This window comes from Mauremys reevesii, linkage group 2 (genome assembly GCF_016161935.1).
Source record: "Mauremys reevesii isolate NIE-2019 linkage group 2, ASM1616193v1, whole genome shotgun sequence".
Taxonomy (NCBI): Eukaryota; Metazoa; Chordata; order Testudines; family Geoemydidae; genus Mauremys; species Mauremys reevesii.
In genome coordinates, this window is record NC_052624.1 from 204,471,163 (window position 1) to 204,491,583 (window position 20,421).

A 20,421-nucleotide genomic window follows, 5' to 3' on the forward strand; every position below is an offset into this window, starting at 1 on the left:
TACGTATTGTATATTCTATCAACTGTGTTCCATTTACTTTGAATTTATGATAAACGTTTCTTCTAAAATACCTACCTTAATTTTTTCTGCTAGAGCTGAAGTTATGATGATCTCTCTTTCTCCTTCATCATACATTTGAAAGATAAGGTTCTGCATGACATCCCCTGCAATCCAGTTAATTTCATCCTGGTGTTTGATTTGAATAGCCTTTTCTCCTTCTACACTAAAAATCTGTAGTCTTGCAACATGGCTACTGGGGAGCAGTTTAATAGTCTTTTCCACTGGTGGCACATCTTTACAACTCTATGCATGGCAAAAACATTGAATGCGACATAAATAAGCCATTAAATATATACTTGTACATTTTGAGAGTGTTGGGTGTATTTGAGTTCTAACATCCACTGAGATAAATGGAATTACTCTAGGTTTCAACTGGCCTAGGTGTAACTGAGGTCAGAATCTGGCCTCTCAAAACTTCAATAAAAATGCAAATCTTAATTTCACATCTTGAAATATTAGTTATTTATAGAAATTTCCATGTTTGGAACCTCAAATCCAGTGTATTTTTAAAAAAAACAACAATTTTTAAAAATAACCTTACAGCTGTGTTGAGAGTATAACCACTCTTTGAAATAGGTCAGTTTGCCATTTTACTATTCAACTATAACTTTTGCAGGGTTAAATACCAATGGCAGTATTTTCAGAGGTGCTGAGTGATGTAGCTCTCCTGGATGTCAGTGGACGATATTAGGTTCTGTACCCCTGAAAAATCAGACCTTAAGAATATATTCGTCAGTGATCTAAAGTATCACCATTAATCCAAATTACTACAGTTCCTAAGCTTTGGAGATGTAAATCTGCAATACCCCTTCTTAACTAAGTCTCTGAGGACACACAACCAGACTCCAAGTGCCTATGCAAAGGACTAATCTGACCAATTCAGATCCAAGGATCCCTGGGCATCCTTCCTAGGATACCCAGGATCTAGGGAAAGCAACCATACAGGGATCAACCAGGTCCAGTGGCGTGGTCCCTATTAAGGCATAGGGAAAACACTTACCTTTCATAACTAGAATTATTTGAGATGCACAGTTCTTATCTGTATTGCACTGTAGGTACATGTGTACTCGATGCACCTGAGACCAAAGAATTCTAGTCAGTAATGTCCGTTGATCTGCACCTGTGTCCTTGCTCTCCTTGTGCTCTATGCTGAGAGTATAAGGGGCAGTGTGGACCCAGGCCTCTCCAATTCCTCCTCTTACCCTGATTCAGAGAGGAGCCAAAGCAGCAGGCAAGGAGGGCAGGTAGTGAGAGAGAGATAAGGACAACACATCTAAAAAAAATGCAGTTATAAAGGTAACTGCCCTTTCTTCGTAGAGTGCTGTTCCCCATGTGTATTCCATCGTGGGTGACTGTCAAGCAGTACATAAACAGAAGGAGGGGGTGAGGATGCAGGTGATATGGGTGCTTGTAGAACCACTGTCTCAAAGGACGTATCAGTGGAGGAGGCTTGGACCAAGGTGTATTGCCCAAGAATGTGTGGCTGGAACTCCACACAGCTGCTTTGCAAATATCAAGCGGAGGTACTTCTAGAAGTGATGCTACCAAGGCTGCCTGTGCTCCCGCAGAGTAAGCCTGTAGCTCAGTGGGGGAAGAAGGTTAAAATGTAGGATACAGCCAGAGATAAGCTGTTTCCTCCCAGTGTGTCCTCGGGCTAGACCTGCTATGGCAAGAAACAGCCTAGATGACTTTCTGATCTGTTTTCTTCTCTGTAGGTAAAATGCCAAAGCTGATCTCACGTTGAAAGAATGAAGTTTCTTCTCTATGCTGAAAGTATGGGGTTTTGGAAAGAAGAGAGGTAAGTGGATAGCTTGGTTTATGTGAACCTCCAAAACTACTTTAAGGGTGAATTTTGGATGTAGTCATAGCGAGACCCTGTCTTTATGAAATACAGTGTAAAGAATGACAGGTTTCAGAGTAGTAGCCATGTTAGTTTGTATCTGGAAAAAGAACAGGAGTACTTGTGGCACCTTAGAGACTAACAAATTTATTTGAGCAGAAGCTTTCATGGGCTACAGACCACTTCATCAGATGCATAGAATGGAACATATAAGAAGAGTATATATATACACATACAGAGAAGATGCCATACCAGCTCTAAGATGCTAATTAATTAAGATGACCTGTTATCAGCAGGAAAAATTTTTTTGCAGTGATAATCAAGATGGTCAATTACAGACAGTTGACAAGAGGTGTAAGGATAGTTATCATAAGGAAACAGATTTAGGTAGTGTAATGACTCAGCCATTAAAAGAGTGTCTGCCATTAGAGACTCCAGTTCGCCTATCCATCTGGCCAAGGTGATGGAAACGAGGAAAGCAACCTTCATAGTCACGTGATGCATCAGACAGCTAAACAGGGGTTTGAAAGGTGGCTTGGTAAGTGCTGAAAGTACTAAACTAAGGTCCGATTGAGCAGTTGGTCTTATTACCGGGGGGAGCAGGGGGTTCTAATTAAGACCTTTAAGAACTTGATTGGGGGTGACTCAGTGAGTAAAGATAGAGAAGCCATCCCTTGGAGGGTGACATGTGCTGACTGCTGTCAGGTGAACCTCTATTGAGCTAAAGGAATGACCAGTTGTCAATTGTTATTGCCCTCAGTTGTGGGAAAATGGTGCTAGGCATCCACCAAAGTGGATCTCTGAGTTGGGTGGAGATGTAATGAACATTGGTTTGCAGCTCTTTAGTGTCCTGTCAAAAGTATCTTTTGGTTGGGGAGGTGGGATGGTGAGGCTGGGTAGCTGCAGAAGAGGTGTACTGGACAATGTATCTCCATTTCTGCACCCACTGCCATTTGCAAAGTAGCTCATAAATGCGCTTGTGATAGAAAGCCTGTGGCAAAGGCCTTGGCTTGCAAGGTTGCTTATGCTACTTTCTTCCAGACTGGTGTATATACACACCCAGGAAGCAGAGGATTGCCCTGGATTCTTTTAATGAATGCAATGGCTTGTCTGTCTTCTGGTGGAAAGGACTGATTTAATTAAAGGGCAACTCATGCATGGTGTTCTGTAACTACATGGGGTACCCTGAAGAATATAGCCAAGATTCCTGATGCATCACTCTAGCAATCATCCGTGATCATAAAGCAGTATCAGCAGCATCAACTGCTTCTTGTAATCAGGTTCTTGCCACTAATATGCTCTTATCAAAAAGGGTGTGAAGTCAAGCCGTATTCTCCTGGAGTAACCTGTCTTTAGAGACCAGGAATTTAGAATAATTCAAAAAAAATCATTTTGCCAGGAGGGCCTGGTAATTGGAAATTCTAAATTGGAAGCTGGTGGAAGTAAACATCTTTCTCCCAATAAGGTCCAAATGCTTGGCCTCTTGAGCCACAGGGATGGCCCTTGGGTGTTTTTAGTCCTCTCCACCACTGCTTCGACAGCTAGGGAGTTCAGGGCAGGGTGGGAGAACTCCACTTCCTTAGCCAGGACAAAGTATCAATTTTTGCTGCTGTCTTAGGGTAAGAAGAATGGGTAGGTTGCATGTGCCACACAGATTTTGCTGGTTCCAGAATCGCCTCATTGACCAGGAGTGCTATTCCTCTAGATCCTGTAAGCTGTAGGATGTCCAGGCACTTGTGTTGGAGTCCTGGATCTCCTCTAAGAGAATCTGAGGCTCTTATGCTACTCTCCAAAGCAGCTCTTGGAACTGTTTGTGGTTGTCAAGAAGAAACTATGAGACTGTGAGGAAGATGAAGTATATGTTGTTTCTGGTACTGGCAGATCTGGTTCATCATCTTCCTCCTGCATAGGCTCAGGAAGATCTGGTTGACCTCTTGGAGACAAGGAGGTGTAAAGATTTCTTCTGGGATCACACTGATTCCAGATGCTATGTGTACAGGCCCCATGGCCCCCAGTAACATCAGTATGAGGGATCAAAAGTAGGTTGTGGCAGTCTCCAAGCTATTGGGAAAAATTGGTCCCTAGCAGCAGGTCCTTACTTATATAGACGAGATTGGTAGTAGAAGACTCTTGATCCCCTGTCTGAGCTGAACTCCCTTGGTGGAGGGGAGGATAGTTCCACTGGTACAGCTGACTCTCCTAATGATGAGAAGGTCAGGTCCAGTTCCATCTGAAGTGCCATCAGTACCCATGTTATGAAGCCATGAGTAGCTAATTGCATGGATGTGTTTCTGGTGTTAGAATCTCTCTGATGAGGGTCGATCCCGACAACAGGGGAGACTGTGGGTCTGGGCGAATGAAGACATCCTGTGCAGTGGAGGCTTAGAAGGCTGTGTCTTGTCACCTCATACCACTAGAGTCAGTGTAAAGGGTCTCTTAATAACTGGTGGTTCTTTAGGGGAATCTGACAGTAGCACCAATCAAGGAGACTTCAACCATGTAGTAACTGTTGATACCAATGGTTCACAATCCTTCGGGTCCAGGTGCTTTGTCGTAGTTGGTACGGTAGTCAGTGTCGATGACATGCGGAGCGGTACTGAAGAAGCCTTGCTCCTATGTACCTTCTGATCATGGCCACAAGGCCTAAGAGAACTTAAGTCCTTGTGTTCTGTGTGCAAGGATTTGCCCAACCTGGATGGGGCCAGGAAGGGATCCTTACTCTTAGATCTAGAAAGGAATCTGTTTTTATGCACATGAGAGTGTGCCTTTTATTCTTGTGAGATGGGCCAGACGAAGGATCCTTGGCTCTAGTCATTCCTGGTCCTGAGTCAGACATCAAGCTAGGAGGTGCACTCCTTGATGTCTTAGGCTGATGTACCTGGGATTCTCCACAGCCTGGATCTGACAGGGGCTCCCTGGCGCATTCCATTAGATACTTCCAAAGCTGGAGTTTTCGTGCCTACTGCTTTCGGCTGGGAAAGGAGTGGCATATACTGTACTTACTGGAGATATGGGCTTCTCCAAAGCAGTAGAGGCAGTGCTACTGGTCATCAATGAATGAAAAGAAGCAGGGGCAGTAGATGCAATTCTTAAAGCCTGGAAGCTTGGGGATAACTTAAGTCCTGCCCTGGGGGGATCAGATGACTCCCTGGAGTGAGGATTCTAACTAACTACAATCTACATTTCTAATGGACACTACTTGCTAGAATTCTCTGGTCTCAGGCACACGTGTATCCACAGTGGAATACATACAGGGACCAGAACTCAAAGAACCTTTTCTTACTATGCAGTCTCTTGGAATCTCTGGCACTTTAACAGGGGCTTTTTTCAGCTTATTCTGAACAACTGTTACATTTGTCGGGTAGAATTGGTTTCAATAGGTCACTGTGTGGCTCCATTTGCCAGAGAACACCATTCATTTTAGGATTTCAGGTCAGACTTTATGGCAATGTCCACTGTGCTCATAAACACCTTCTTGAAATAGTATCTCTAGAATCATGTGCCTTCAGGATCCTTCATATTCTTTTTAAGAGATCTTTCAGGTACCACAGGATTTAGCTATACATTCTTCCCAGAAAGTATTAAAAAAAAAAAAAAAAAGACACTTTTCACACCATTTGAAGTGAGGGAATACTGAAAATTAAGACATATACCGCTTAAATCCTATTTTCTTAGATGGATCCACCATCTTGGGTAAGGCCCATGGCAACCAGAAGTCACAATAAATTCAATGCAAGTTGGAAAGAAAATTAATACTGTACCAGACTTATGCCTACGCTAAACTTATCATTATAAGATGTTTTAAATGACTTCTATTTAGATCTAAACCAAGAAAATGGACAGGTTTGACCTATGAGTACTCCAGCTGGTAGTCAGATATGGACTGATGGATAGCAAAAGGAAGCAGATTGTTTATAACCTTTGGTCTATGTAATGTTCAGCTCAAAGAAACTTCAGAGGAAACCACTCTTCAGGAAGGTTCCTTGACCACATGGCTAGGCACTTTTGACTTACAGAGTGTGGTTCTATAGAGGCAACATCATGTGGAAAAACCTCAGTCATTCTGCATTGGATGGGATATGGGAGCTAGCACAATAATCCTTCCTAACTTTTTGTTGTAGAAATCAGAGCTGATGTATACTTAAATGTCACTAAGAAGTTGGTATGATGAGGACATTTAATTGACTCCTCAGTGCAAGTAGTAGCACAGATAAGTGTTTAAGTATTAAAGAAACTTGAAATCTTGCTTATTTACTATATTATAGTCATGCCATGGAAGTTACCAGCCTGAAAGCCAGAAAAAGCAAATTTATTGGAAAATAAAGATTTGATTTGATTTTTTTAAGGGAAGGAGAAGTTTACAAGTTAACTAAGCTCCTCAGATTTCAAGATAAAACCAATTAAAGTTCCTCATGTTTTCTTCAACTATTGGGTTAAATGTGATAATGGCTGTGGACAGAGACAAGTTTCTCTGAACTGCAAAGAAATAACAACCTGTGCTGAGAGGGGTCATTAAATGACAGGAATTAGAATAAAGAATGGTTTCATATTAACAATAATAATGAAATACAAAGAAAAGGAAAAACAGAAAAACATCAAGATGATAGGAACAGAAGATGAAAAAACAAAATCTTTCAACTAACACAAAAACAGAGTATACAGCAAACTCCTTCACTACTGTCTTCTGTTTGTAAATGTTAATGGCTGCAGTTTTGACACATCTTGCAGCTGTACATTCTATACATACAATTTGTGTTTATCTTGTGCTTTTTAGATAAGTATTCCAAGGCTCTTTAAACTAGTCACTATATACTATACCAAGGAAAAATTATTTTTAACTAATGCAATTTCTGCAGTTCCTTCTTTTGCCTATTTTTTTAAAAAAATACTCCTTACTAAAAGTATTAATGCATAGGTACCCCTGTCCCCAGCTCAATGATGGGGATATGATGTTTGATCACACTAAAGGCAATGAAACTCAGCTTGGGAGGAACATACCAGCCTGGAAATCCCAAATCCCTTCTGCTTATCTCTGAAATAGCTGGAAGAGGGAGGGGGAGATTCTCTGCCTTCCACTGGCTGGCAGGTATGGGGAGCAGAGAACAGAGGAACAGATTGGCTCTTGCACTCCCCATCTCCATGATTTAAAGCGATCCTAGGCTTTTCGGGGCCATTTTCAGTTGCTTCATCGCTGCCCCACCCTCCCTTCCTTCCTGTACTGACAGTATATTGAGCTGCATTTCCACAATGGTGGGTCTAATGAATGGCCTATTTGGGGGATTAGGAAGGAAGTTTTTACCACTGTGCCAAACTGGCAGAGATCTGGTCTGTATTTTGCCTTCCTGGCAACATTGTGAAGGCAGTTAGACAAAAGGAGTCGAGATGGAAAGTCTAACATTAGGGGATAGCATAGGACGTTTAGTTCATCACAACTTGCAGCTGGCGCCTAGTGTAGGTAGAGGCCAGAAGCGCCAGCTCCCAGAGGTAAATGAGACCTGGGATTTCACTGGTGGACCTTATGCCTGTAAGAAGAAAGGGAGACCTGAAGTCTTCTAAGAAAGAGGTTCCCCTTAGTAGTCTCTAACCCCTTTGCATGGAGCAGAGGCGAGGAGAAAGAGCCCCCGAAGAGGGTCTAACACGAGTTACTAGTTAAAGGGCAGGAGTCCTGTAACTCTGAACTGGCCTCCTTTAACTGCCTGGTATGTGAGGGAGTGGGCATATAGCACGCCTCCCTATTGTGAAGTTCAAAAAGTTGCAGCCTGCCACTTAAATTCATCCCTACCTCTTTCATTCGCATACAACTCCAGAGCAATACTTACAGGTATTTCAATCCTTGCTTTGAGCATCTGGTCTTTCTTTATATTCTGTACATGCACAACTGGTCCAGTTAAAATATTTGTCCCAGCATTACTGCAATCCACGGCATACACAGGAAGATTTGGAGCACCTACAAACTATTTAAAATGCAAAATTACACTTAAATATAGTAGCATGTAAATAAGTTAAAATATTAGTTATGCAACACCAAAGGGAAGCATGGCTCTTTACAGGTAAAATGAGAGGTCCACGCCTTCAAGAATCTTGGAATCCAAAGTCAGGCTTTTCATAGCAATGGAGAACAAATAATAGGAGAGGCCTAGGAGGATGAGGATTACAACTGTGACTGACATACACATTTAATAATGTATATTTAATAATACATACAAGTACAGGTATTATGAAGGGGCACTAGTCCTTACTTGGTTGTAGAAAGAAGGTAGCTTAGTCTTAAATATTGGTTTTCAACAATCCCTCATATTATCCTAATAATTTAGGTCCAGTCTACACTGGAAAACTTTTGCTGATATCGCTACGGCAAACAGTTCCATGTGTACACATATTGTCAGTGTAGCTTATAAGTATACTGGCAAAAAGCACTTTTATGCCAATTTAACTGCATCTACTCTAGGGGTTTTGCTGTTATATAAAAATGTCACTAGAAAACCAAACCAAACAAAACACTGCCAAACAAACAAAAATCCCCATACCTTTAACTGACATAGCTATACCAGCAAAAGTTTTTAGTGTGGGCCTGTCCTTAGGAGACATGAATAATACACTATTTGTTTTTATACAGATTAGCCTGCATTTTCATCTTTAAGCATATTTAAAATATTTTGCCTTAAATTATTTTTTTTTCCAAAACAATGATTCATGCCACTCAAAAGTTAACATTTGTTTAGATTTATGCCCTAAAATTGACTGAACACTGATCACTCATTCATAAAATAAAAATGTTAAAGTTAAGTTTGTAACATGCATAAACAATACACACATGAAAATCTAAGTGCAAACATTCTTGTTAAACATTTTAAAGTTGCCTGCTGTGAGCTTATTTCTGAGAAATTTAAATACATTAAATGGATTAATGGAGTTAAAAAATATTAACTTCGGCAGTGGTTTGCTGACAGTTAAACAACCAATACTAAAAATAAATTATTGTCAGACAATATATTGCAAATAATAGTCTGTTATTTCTTATATTAAGAGTTCACTTGAGGCATTAGCTAATCCTAGACCAAATAAATGTAAGCAGGGGTCCTCGCTCTCTTTCTATACACGCATGCGCGCACACACGCACACACAAGCATGCTCTGAAGTATCTAGATACTGTAATTAAAATATCCTCATCCCAGTAGCTCTTTAATCTCTAATGTGTCCGCTTTTTGTACCTCTGACATTTAGTCAGGGACTATGAGGAAGAGGTGGCACTGAAGTTGCAATTACTATGAAATCTCAAGATGTCTGGAAAACTATCAGTATATTACGTTTGGTTGACAGAACAAAATAGATCCTTTCCGCACTTTTTTATTAAAGTAAGTGCCATAACAGAAGCCTATGCTAGTATACATAAAATATAGCCTACCTTACAATGAACTATCAGTTTTGGCTGTGCTGTTATATTTCCTGCTTCATCCAACACTTCAACCTGAAAGGGGAAAGATGTCCCATTTTCAATCTTAAGCATTTCAGAATCAGGTTTCACTTTCAATTGATGAGGAGGGCCTGTAAACATACACAATTTTAGAGTAGAGGTTACACTTCAGAATTTTACAGGTTATCTGACTTTTATTTTCAAATTATGGTTATTATGCAGAGAAACTGAACTGCCACGGTACCTTTGGTAACAAACAATCTAGCACAATTCATGCTCATGGTCTTTCCTCAGAAGAATACTAGTAATGAAATAAGCAGGGGGTTCTATCCTTGCAGGTGCTTGTTTACTAGTCTCCTGAATGTGCTTAAATAGACATATAGCAATCACCAGATATATAAAACACATCTTTACAAGTCACCAGTACTATCAGTGTTGACCAGTAAACCAATAAAGATACTGAAACTGGACTTTCCTGTGAGATGCAAGGCAAACATATGAAATGTGCTATAGGATGTAGATAACCACAAAGAACTCTGATCAATCATGCTAAAAGGCATTCTAAACATAAAAAAAAGAAAAAATGATGTGATGTGGAGGGCATAGTGGGAGTTCTCAAAATAAACTTTATAGCTTAAAAGGTAAAATAATTTTTATATGTTGTCAATCTTAATTCTAAAAATTAATGTGGAGTCCCTAAAGAAAACTGTAACTCATTAGCTTTAAGACCAGAGTTATATGTCAAAGTCCTTCAAGAATGAATAAAGACAAAACAAATAACTTTGGTCAATTTTCAGAAATATTTTGCAAAGAATCTCTGTTCCTGTCTATTAGTTATTTAAAACTTCTAATTTCTATCCTATGCAATAAAAACAACTATGGTGAATCACAGAGATTAATTAACATTTAAGAAGGGAAAGGGAACTAAGTAATCAGTTATGATATCCCACCTGAGCTGGGAACTATACATTTACAACCCAAGTATCTAAAACTGATTTTTATCAACAAGTGGGAAAAGACCTATAAAGTGACAGCTATTTTGGAAGGGTAGGGTAGGGTAGGGTAGGGTAGGGTAGGGTAGGGTAGGGGGCAGGAAAAGAGACCATGACCACTTTTGAAGACTAAATTAAAATCTCTGCTAGTAAAAAGCTTCACACAAACAGAGTTTGCTGATCTATCCCTTACAGGAAGTTATTTTTTGAAAACCAGAGTTAGAACAAGCTTTTAGGAGAATAAATGGTAGAAAAACATCATTGGCAAGAACCGGTTAATAAGTTTGCCTACCTTGGCTGAATGAGACCCTAAAGATTAAAAATGTCAAATGAAAAGGATAGCAATTAAGAGACCAGATGCAGTGTTTTAATTAAGCCCTAAAGTGGCAATTAAGGTTCTTCAGCACAGGATTGACATGACCTACAATTGTTCCCAGGCCCATGAAACAATCTTAGCAGAATTGCTCTTCTGTAGTTGTTGTGGTCTCCTTGCACATGGTGCACTGTAGTGGGGCATACTACCCCACTCCCTGAGAGTGTGTGGACTGCGGCAGGCCAGGGCGCCTGCGCAGACAGGGAGCCAATCAAAGAAGGGCTTATTGGGAGCCAATCAGGGCCCAGTTTGGAGACAGCCAATCAGGGCCAGGCTCAGCCCTATAAGAAGGCTGCCCAGGAAGGGAGCAGGCAGTCTGTCCCAGGCCTTTGAGAGGGGAAGGTCAGTCTCCACGGGTGGGAGACTAGCACCATGGACAGAGCAGTGCTGGCCAGGCTCGGGGAGGCTAAGGGGCTTTAGCCCGGAGGCTGCCAGGCTGCAGGCCCTGAAGGGAAGGGCCTAGCGGGTGCAAGGGGCTGTAGGGGAAGTGGCCCAGGGAAGCAGACAGAGGAGGGAAGAGAAGGAGGACAGCGAGGCTGCCGCCAGAGGGTCCCTGGGTTGGGATCCCCTCCTTCCCCCCCTTGCAGTACACCCAGCCATTGGCCTTAGCGAGCGGCCCATTATAGACTACACCAGATCCCTGAGAAGAGGGACTAGACTCAGAGGGTGTGGTTGGACCTGGTGGCTGGGGTGTAGGACTGCTGATCACCAATCCCCGGAAGGGGATGCGGATGGACTAAGGGGCACTGCCGGAGGGCAGTGGCCTCGAAGAGGACACCGCCGAGCACGGAGCAATGTGGGTCCAGAGAGGCCAACTGAGGGCGGAACGATGGACAGGACACCACCAGGAGGGGGCGCTCCCCTGGACAGAACTAATTCCCGGAGTCACCAGTGGGAGGTGCCAGGTGGTGAGTCCCCAACCCGTTACAAGCACCAGTGTACTTTCAGCTTATTCTGGGTGGCCTGCTACATCATAAAATGCAAAGAGGAGGAACAGATGGAGAGAAGGAGATGAACAGACAGTTCTACTCAGGAAGCAACCCCCCCCCCCCCGAAACTTTAGTCCCCTAAGAAAAGCAAAGAATGAAAAAGATTTTGCTCACTATTGCCCCCAAATTAGCTCTAAAAGATAGCATTGCACTGAATCAATTGCTCTGAAGTGTTACGGCACTGCCAAAGACATAGATTCCAGTGCAAAAATATGTGACTATGCCCTGCAACTATATGACAAATCTGAACTGCATCTGGTATTTGCAGGAAGAAAGAGAACATCCAAATATCTTTGACACAGGAGGAGGTGAAAATTCAGAAGTACATCTTTAATTTTATCTAATCTGATCAAATTAGACTATTATTCCTGTTCTCAGAAGGGAGCGTTTACATCTATCTGCAGCCCAGAAAAAGGTAATGGAATAAAAAAGAAATTACAGGTGGAACTGCTAGTCTAGCTATAAGGAAGGCTACCGTAGAATAATTTCCCCAAAATGGCTTGGCACACCTGATGTTGGTCAAAAGCCAAGAGTAGTTAACCCATGACAGACCTGACACACCTCATACATTTTCCTAATCTGGAAAAGCCTGTGCAAAAAGGAGTAACAGCACCATCGGAACAAGGCACCGTGGTAAATCTCTTACATTTACTGTGTAAGTGGAACTGCTTGAGAAACTGGTATTTGCAATGTTGTTGTAGCCAGGTTGGTCCCAGGATATGACAAAGATAAGGTAAAGAGAAGTTCTATTGAGCTCAGAAGCTTGTCTCTTTCACCAACAGAAGCTGGTCCAATAGAACAGTGTTACTTACTGTAACTGTTGTTCAATATATGATGCAGATGAGTATTCCATGCAGATTTGCACGCACACAGGGCACCAGAGCCAGAGAACTTTCCCTAGCAGTACCTGTGGGGGCGGTGCTCACGTCTTATGGCCTTATGCCCTCTCCTAGCCGTATAAGCGTGGTGCCATCCCGACCCCATCAAACATCAGAGGAGATAGAGGATGGGTGGTGCAATACATGTCTGCTTCACATCTCAAAGAACACAAATTACAGTCAGTGACCATGTTTTCTTCTTTCAGTAGATACAGCCATGTATTCCATGCAGATGACTCTCAGGTAGTACCCGCAGTAGCTGGGGCTTGGAGTCTGTTTGAACAGACTGCAGGATTGTCTTCCCAAAGTTTGCATATGAGCAGGATGCAGCAGAATGGCACAGTGGTTTGTTAACATACATACATAGGGTCAAGTGGCAGCCTTGCAAATATCCAAAATGGGAACATCACTTAGAAACACAATCAATGTCATCTGGGCTCTCATAGAATGAGCTCTCACTCTGTGGTAGAGGGGAGAGAGGGCACAGTCTGAGCTACAACAACTATATACAACAGGGGTGGGCAAACTTTTTGGTCTGAAGGCCACACAGGGGAATAGAAATTGTATGGTGGGCCATGAATGCTCACAAAACTGGGGATGGGGTGCAGGAAGGGATGCAGGCTCTGGGGTGGGGCTGGGGATGAGGAGTTTGAAGTGCAAGAGGGTGCTCTGGGCTGGGATCGAGGGGTTTGGAGAGCGGGAGGGGGATCAGAGCAGGGTTTTGGGGTGTGGAGAGTGGCTCAGGGGGTGCAGGCTCCAAGCGACACTCACTTCAAGTAGCTCCTGGAAGCAGTGGCATATTCCTTCTCAGGCTCCTGTGTGAAGGCGCGGCCAGCCAGCTCTGCACACTGCCTCACCTGCAGGCAACACCCTTGCAGCTCCCATTGGAGCACATAGTAGCCAGAGTGGGGCCATGCCACAGCTTCCAGGAGCCGCATGGTGCGGCCCTGACCCCGCGCCCTGACTGAAGCGCTGGAGCTGGGCCGAGCCACGTGGTTCGGCCTCTGACCCAGCGCCCCAGTCGGAGCACCAGAGCTGAGGTTGACTTAAAATAGCTCGCAGGCCAGAGTAGTTTGCCCACACCTGACATACAAGAAAAGTCTCAGACAACTGAAACAGAAAGCATGAGGTGAAATAATACCACACAGAGCTCTGACTCCAGCCATGAGCAGTGAGAAGAAACGAATAGTGGCATCACCCTTGTACAGCGGGGGAGGGGAGAAGGCTACAAGACCCGAGTGCTGCCTCTATGTGTACTGCCAGACAAAGTTCTCTGGCTCTGGTATGGTGTTTGGATGCACACCTACATGGAATACACAACTGCATCAACTCAAAGAATAAAAAAAATTACCTCACCCACATGGTCTCTGAGAAACTTTTAGCTGTTCATGCCAAAAAAATTCCACTTACAGAGAGGACCTACATTTGTTCAGTTCCAGTGCATCCACAACATGACTTAGAAATCTGGTGGGGGTACTGCTTACAGACTACTAAATGGCATAAAAGAGGAATGCATGATGATAAAGCTGAGACACTATATCTATACACCCCCAGCCAAGATTTCACAGTTTGTGTCAGTAAGAAATTGAATGAAAAACCCAGAATTTGTTCACCAAGTGACCCGTCTAAAAAGGGGACAAAGAAGATGGAGACTAGTGGGCAACCAAAAGTTCCAGAGAAAAGGAAATAAATAAAAATGCTAAATAATTGTGCCTAGTTAGAAAAAGTTCGTGATCAGAAAAAAGGATTCAAAATAAAACAAAATGTATCTCAGACAAGCAGGTGATTTCCAACTGATAAGAGAACAGGTAGTGCTGGAATGCTGAGTGAATGTTTGCCAATCAAAGGGGGATGGCATCATAAAGTTTGTTTTAAGTTTCCAGTCTTCACTTGCTAGTAATAATATACAAAGCCCAGTACCTGGACTTACATATTATGGACAATAACAGATGATAAATTATGTAGAGGTAAATGTACATCTCATTGGGTATTATATCTGCTTGGATGGAGGCACACTATTACAAAAAAAAGTGTTAGAATATTTTTCAACATGTCATCACAAATATTTCAAAATACTTACCAGGCAATAATCTTATTTTCAAGATCTGTGAATCTTCTTTCAAACCAGGAAGAATAACCTTCAGATTGAAATTCTATTGAAAAGAACATTGTAAGGATTAACGCTGAACACACACAGATCATAGATTTGTTTACATAAATTCTCATAACCTACAAAAACATATTTTGGACTTTCATGCATATTTTTGTGAAATTCCAGAGGCTTACACAAATTTTCTGTATTAACTTGCAAACTAGATTATCAGTTTTCTGATGTTATTGCCTCCAGAGGTCTCTATTCTCGTTGCTGAATATTAGTCAACATGAACGCAGACACTTTAAAAGCAGTTAACATAACTTGTGTTTGCCTGCCTAGATGCATGCATGAATGGACACAAAACAGTTTTTTTTTTAAGTTCGGTTTTTTTCGGGGGTGGTTGAAGAAGAGATATGCAGACCTTGTCTCCATCACTCTCTATCTGCTTGAAACAAGACACCAAGAAGTGAGGAAGAGTGAATACCAGTCTGGACAGGTAATAAAAATGTAGGCAACTCTAGTTATACAATTACCTGGAAGTGCTGATTTGAAGCTATATCACTAATAATCACTAAGCCCAGGCTCCCAGTTCAAGAACACCCATAAGCCCAAACTTCTAGGGATTAAATCCAACAGGGAGCACTGCAGTCCTTGGGTGCCTCATATTTTGTAGCTACTTGAAAATATTTATTGGTATACAAATTTGCAAGAGTACGTAATAAAATAGTTACAAAACAAACTGAGTGGACATAGTTGCAAGTGGTTGATTGCATTTATCTATCTTCCGCCTCAGAGATGTCAAATCTGGGAAACTAAAGCTCAAAAAATGGCCCATGAAAATAAATGCAAACAATATTGCAAAAGGCAGAAAAAACATGACAGGTAAACACTCTGATCAAAGTCCTCACAAACTATGGTGATGGAGGCCATATAAATACCCAGATCGATCAATTATCTGCATTTGTTAAGGTGTAGATCTGGAATAAATTTTAATTTACACCAGCCTAGCAGCACATGTAATTCTGCAGAGGACAGAATAGATGATGTGCAGTGAAAGAATCAGAAGTCAACTCACTGAACAGGTGGGATAAAAATATTTAAGAACAGTCTCATTCACTGCACTATTCTTTCTGCACAATGAATGAATCCTCCAGAACATTTACGTGCTCTAAAGAAGGCAAACAAAAAAGGGGGCCGAGTTAAAGTTACAAGGCCAACTATAACTTTGGCATTTTTTAATTTGAGTCCTTCACTTTGCCCTAAAGGCTTTCTGGGCATTGTTAAATTTAGGTTTTTGTATGGAACGATAATGATGAATTGTGCTAAACATAGGAATTCTGTTATTTAAACTTCTAGCTGCAGGAAACCATATACCAGTCTATGGCAATAATATTTAGAGCAGACCTATTATGAGTAACAAGAAGTTCTAAAAAACTTATGTATAATGTTAGCATTCATTTATTCAGCACCAAGAAGCAACTCGTATGGTTTTTAAACAAGTTCTCTTACAGATTTACTCACAGGAGTTTACACACTCACTAACACCACACTGACCAAATAAGAGAAACTTTACATAGCCCCAAATAATATTTTAAGTTCTGACCATATAAAATATATTATATAATTCAGTGCAAAAAGTATTATATAATATTCCTCAGAATCTACAGCAGTTGTGGGCAGCAGTATAAAAGCTGTCAACAATAACATGTATTCAATGGCAAAAAACTATGTTAATATAGAATTATGGTTGGTTGGTGGTATGTTGTTGTCCCCCTGCAGAACACTGAGTTGAGAAAAACTTAAAACTTCTGAAAACCAGAAAATGCTCAAGTTAAGCTTGCCCATGCAACCTTGACTCTACTCTCTTTCAACAATGCCCCAGTATGACCATTGACGCATATCTTTTACCCTGAAAACCCCACAGGCAATGAAACATACAAGCTCTTCACCTCCTTTTACAACCCATTCACTCTCACCCACAGGACTAGATCTAACACTATTAAATGTGAAAGGAGGGTTGGGGTTCACTGGCAGAGTTGGAGGAAAGGAGGAGGTTGGGGTGCACTGCCAGAACAGGCCTCCCTCATCTCAGCCCAGAATCTCTCCTGCCCTCCTCTACTACTTATCCCCATTTATTCCCGTCCCAATAATCCCCATCCCCTCTCCATCCACCTTTCTGCCTCCTAATACTCCTCCCCTTCCAGGAAGCATTCACATGTTTAATTTAACCCCTACTGCCAAAGACTGATTACATTACCCTCAAAATAAAATTGCCACCCATGCCTCACGAACTGTAGCAACCTCCTGCCATTCAGGCCTGGTTTACACCTAAAACTTAGGTCAACCTAACTAGATCACTCAGGGGTATGAAAAATTCACACCCAAGAGAAGTGGTAAAGCCAACGTAAGCCCCAATATAGACACCACTAGTCAACAGAAGAAGTCTTCCATTGACCTAGTCACTGCCTCCTGAGGCAGTAGATTAATTACAGCAATGGAAAACCCCTTCTGTCACTGTAGCAAGTGTCTACCCGATAAGCACGACAGCTGCAGCTGTGCTGCTCTAGTGCTTATAATGTAGACATAGCCTCTTTCAGAAATTCCTTTTGTTTTAGGTGGGGGCTTGTGATTAATTTATTCTTAGTTATGTTAACTGAAGGGCAAGCAATCTGAAGTGTGATTCATCCAATCATTAGTACCTCTCAGTTAAACAGTACAAGGCAGCAAAAGGAAATTTTCTTCTGAGGGCTTGGAATTCAGAAACCTGTTGGGCAAATGATCTCAAATTTGGATCACTGATGCAAACTCAGACCCCTCCCCAATGAAGCACTCCAAATTTCAAAACAATCCAATTAACCATTCGTATTTTAGACCACTTACAAGAGCCTAGCTTTAGAGCATATAAAATGACAAGAATGGATACCCTCCACCCATTTTTCTGTACTGGTATATGTACAGTGTACATTTTCTTAATTACCATTCTCATTTTGGGTCCTCCAAAGATTTAGTAGGTGCTATGCACTATCTTGGGCAAAACTTGATGGTGTGAGACCAATAGTTTGATTTTAGCTTTTGGGGAGGGGAGAAACTTGGAACTTGGGAAAAAAAAAAAAAGGCTATTCCCCCCCCCCCCCGGGGTTTATATCTCTGGAATCCCATGCTCAAATGACTCCAAATTTGGGTCACTAACCCTACCCTGTACCTTTCTGAGGCTTACCAATTTTCAAAGATATTCAAATAAGCATGTCAATTTTAGCGTTTAGAAAAGTTGACCTTTAAACGGATGTCATGACACAACTTAACTATAATTGCGCTCCTTTGCCACTATAATTACAGGGTAGGGTCACAGAATCATAGAAAAGTGAGGCTGGAAGGGACCTCAAGAAGTCATCAAGTCCATCCCCCTGCACTGAGATAGAACCAAGTAAATCAAGACCTTACCTGACAGGTGTTTGTCTAACATGATTTAAAAAATCCTCTAATGAAGAAGATACCACAACCTCCTTTGGAAACCTATTCCACAGCCTAATTAACCTTACAGTTAGTAAGTTTTTTTTCTTAATATCTAACCTGTATCTCCCTTGCTAGATATTAAGTCCATTACTTCTTTTTCCTACCTTCAGTGGACAGAAAACAATTTATCACCATCCTCTTTATAAGAGACTTTCATGTATTTGAAGACTTATCAGGTGTCTGTTCAGTCGTCTTGTCTCAAGAATAAACATGCCCAGTTTTTTAACCTTTTCTCATGGGTCAGGTTTTCTAAACCTTTTATAAGTTTTTGTTCTCCTCTGGAATCTCTCCAATCTTTCCTAAAGTGTGGTGCCAAGGACTGGACATAGTATTCCATCTGAGGCCTCACCAGTACATTACAGAGTAGGAGAACTATCTCCTGTGTCTAACTACTATGAATACACCTCAATGATATTAGCCTTTTTTGCAACAGCATTACATTGACACACATTCAATTTGTGATCGACTATATACCCTAGATCCTTTCCAGCAGTACTATCTCCCAACTAGTTAGTCCCCATTTTGTATGTGTGCATTTGATTTTTCCTTCCTAATCAAAATACTTTGTTCTTATCGTTATTGAATTTTATCTTGTTGATTTCAGACTAATTCTCTAATTTCTTAAGGTCTTTCTCAATTCTAATTCTAATTCCAAAAAGCTTGCAAATCCTCCCAGCTTGGTGTCATCTGCAAACTAAACTAAACTAAAAAACTTACTTTAAAAAAAAAAAAAAGAAAGATATATCACACCTACTGATATGTCATCCACTAGACCAGTAACCCCTGTCAAAGGAAATTAGGTTGGTTTGGCATGATTTGTTCTTGACAAATCCATGCGGTCTATTCCTTATCGCCCTATTACGCTTTAGGTGCTTACAAATTGATTGTTTAATAATTTGTTCCACTATCTTTTCAGATATTGAAGATAAGCTGACTAGCTAAATTCCCAGGTCCTCTTTGCTCCTCTTTTTCAAGATAGGTACTATATTTGCCCTTTTCCAGTCCTCTGGGACCTCATCCATCCTCCATTTTGTGCCTTAGTTTTTCTGATTTTGTCCCTACTTGTTTGTGCTATTCTTCTATACTTCTCCTTAGTAATTGATCCATGTTTCTACTTTTGTAGGACTCCTTTTTGATCTTCAGGTCATTAAAGACCTCTTGATGGAGCCTCTTACTATTCTTCCTATCTTTACTACACATTGGGATAGTTTGCAGTTGTGCCTTTAATATGGTCTCCTTGAGAAACTGCCATGTCTCCTGAACTACTTTATCCTTTAGATTTTCTTCCTATAGAATCCCTACCAACCAGTTCTCTGAGTTTGTTAAAGTGTGCTTTTTTTGAAGCCCATTGTGCTTATTTTGCTGCTCTCACTCTTCCTTTGCTTAGGATCATTAAATCTATCACTTCATGTTCATTCTCACTCAATTGCCTTCCACTTTCAGATTCATAACCAATTCCTGCCTGTTTGTCAGAATCAAGTCCAAAATGGCTGTCCCCCTGGTTACTTCCTCTACTTTCTGAAAGAAAAAGTTGTCCCCAACACATTTCAAGAACTTACCGGATATTTTGTTTAGCCCTGTTACTTTTCTACCAGATGCCTGAGCAGTTGAAGTCCCTCATTACTATCAGGTTTTGTGTTTTGGATATTTCTGATATTTGTTCTAGAAATGCCTCATCCATTTCTTTCTCCTGACTGGGTGGTCTATAGTAGACACCCACCATGACACCTACCCCTATTTTTTCCTCTTTATCTTTACCAGGAGAGTTTCAACTGCTCTGCCTCTCACCACCTTCTGGACCTCAGATGGACTTTCTATCATGCCTGGATCCTTCTCAGACCCCTCCCTCTCTCTTATCTTTTACCTATCTTTTTCCTTTTGCCTTCAAGCATGCTCTTATATCTGTTTTAGTGTCTTGAAAATAATCTTCACTTATTCCTAGCTGCCTTTTTATCTACCTTCAGCTCCCATCCACCCTCCTCTGTTTATTCAGAATCTTAGAATATGCTGTCTTCTGCACTGATTCCTCTCCTCCAAGTGTCTCCTGGATCCCCTACAATCTGGCTTTGTCCCTCTCTCCATTCCACCAAAACCACCCTGAGCTATGTCACTAATTGCCTTCCAGCTAAACCAAAATATTGATTATTCTTCTTTATTGTTATCTGTCCGATGCCTGCTACACTGATCCACAATCTTCGTTCTACTATTTTCCCATTACTATTATCTAGGCGTTTCCCCACCTTGCAGACTAACTCCTTCAGCATTTC

At 41.4% G+C, this 20,421-nt stretch overlaps 1 protein-coding gene across 2 annotated transcripts in view; it reads right to left on the reverse strand.

The window, feature by feature from the left end:
• SMCHD1 (structural maintenance of chromosomes flexible hinge domain containing 1) overlaps nucleotides 1-20,421 on the reverse strand; it is a 181,113-nt gene that overhangs the window by 81,175 nt on the left and 79,517 nt on the right. For both annotated transcript variants that reach the window (XM_039527011.1, XM_039527012.1), the window contains exons 22-25: nucleotides 14,627-14,699; nucleotides 9,306-9,445; nucleotides 7,720-7,854; nucleotides 76-303 (exon numbers count right to left, since the gene is read on the reverse strand). In XM_039527011.1, the coding sequence (XP_039382945.1) occupies nucleotides 76-303; nucleotides 7,720-7,854; nucleotides 9,306-9,445; nucleotides 14,627-14,699 (576 nt within the window). The remainder of the gene's footprint in view (nucleotides 1-75; nucleotides 304-7,719; nucleotides 7,855-9,305; nucleotides 9,446-14,626; nucleotides 14,700-20,421) is intronic.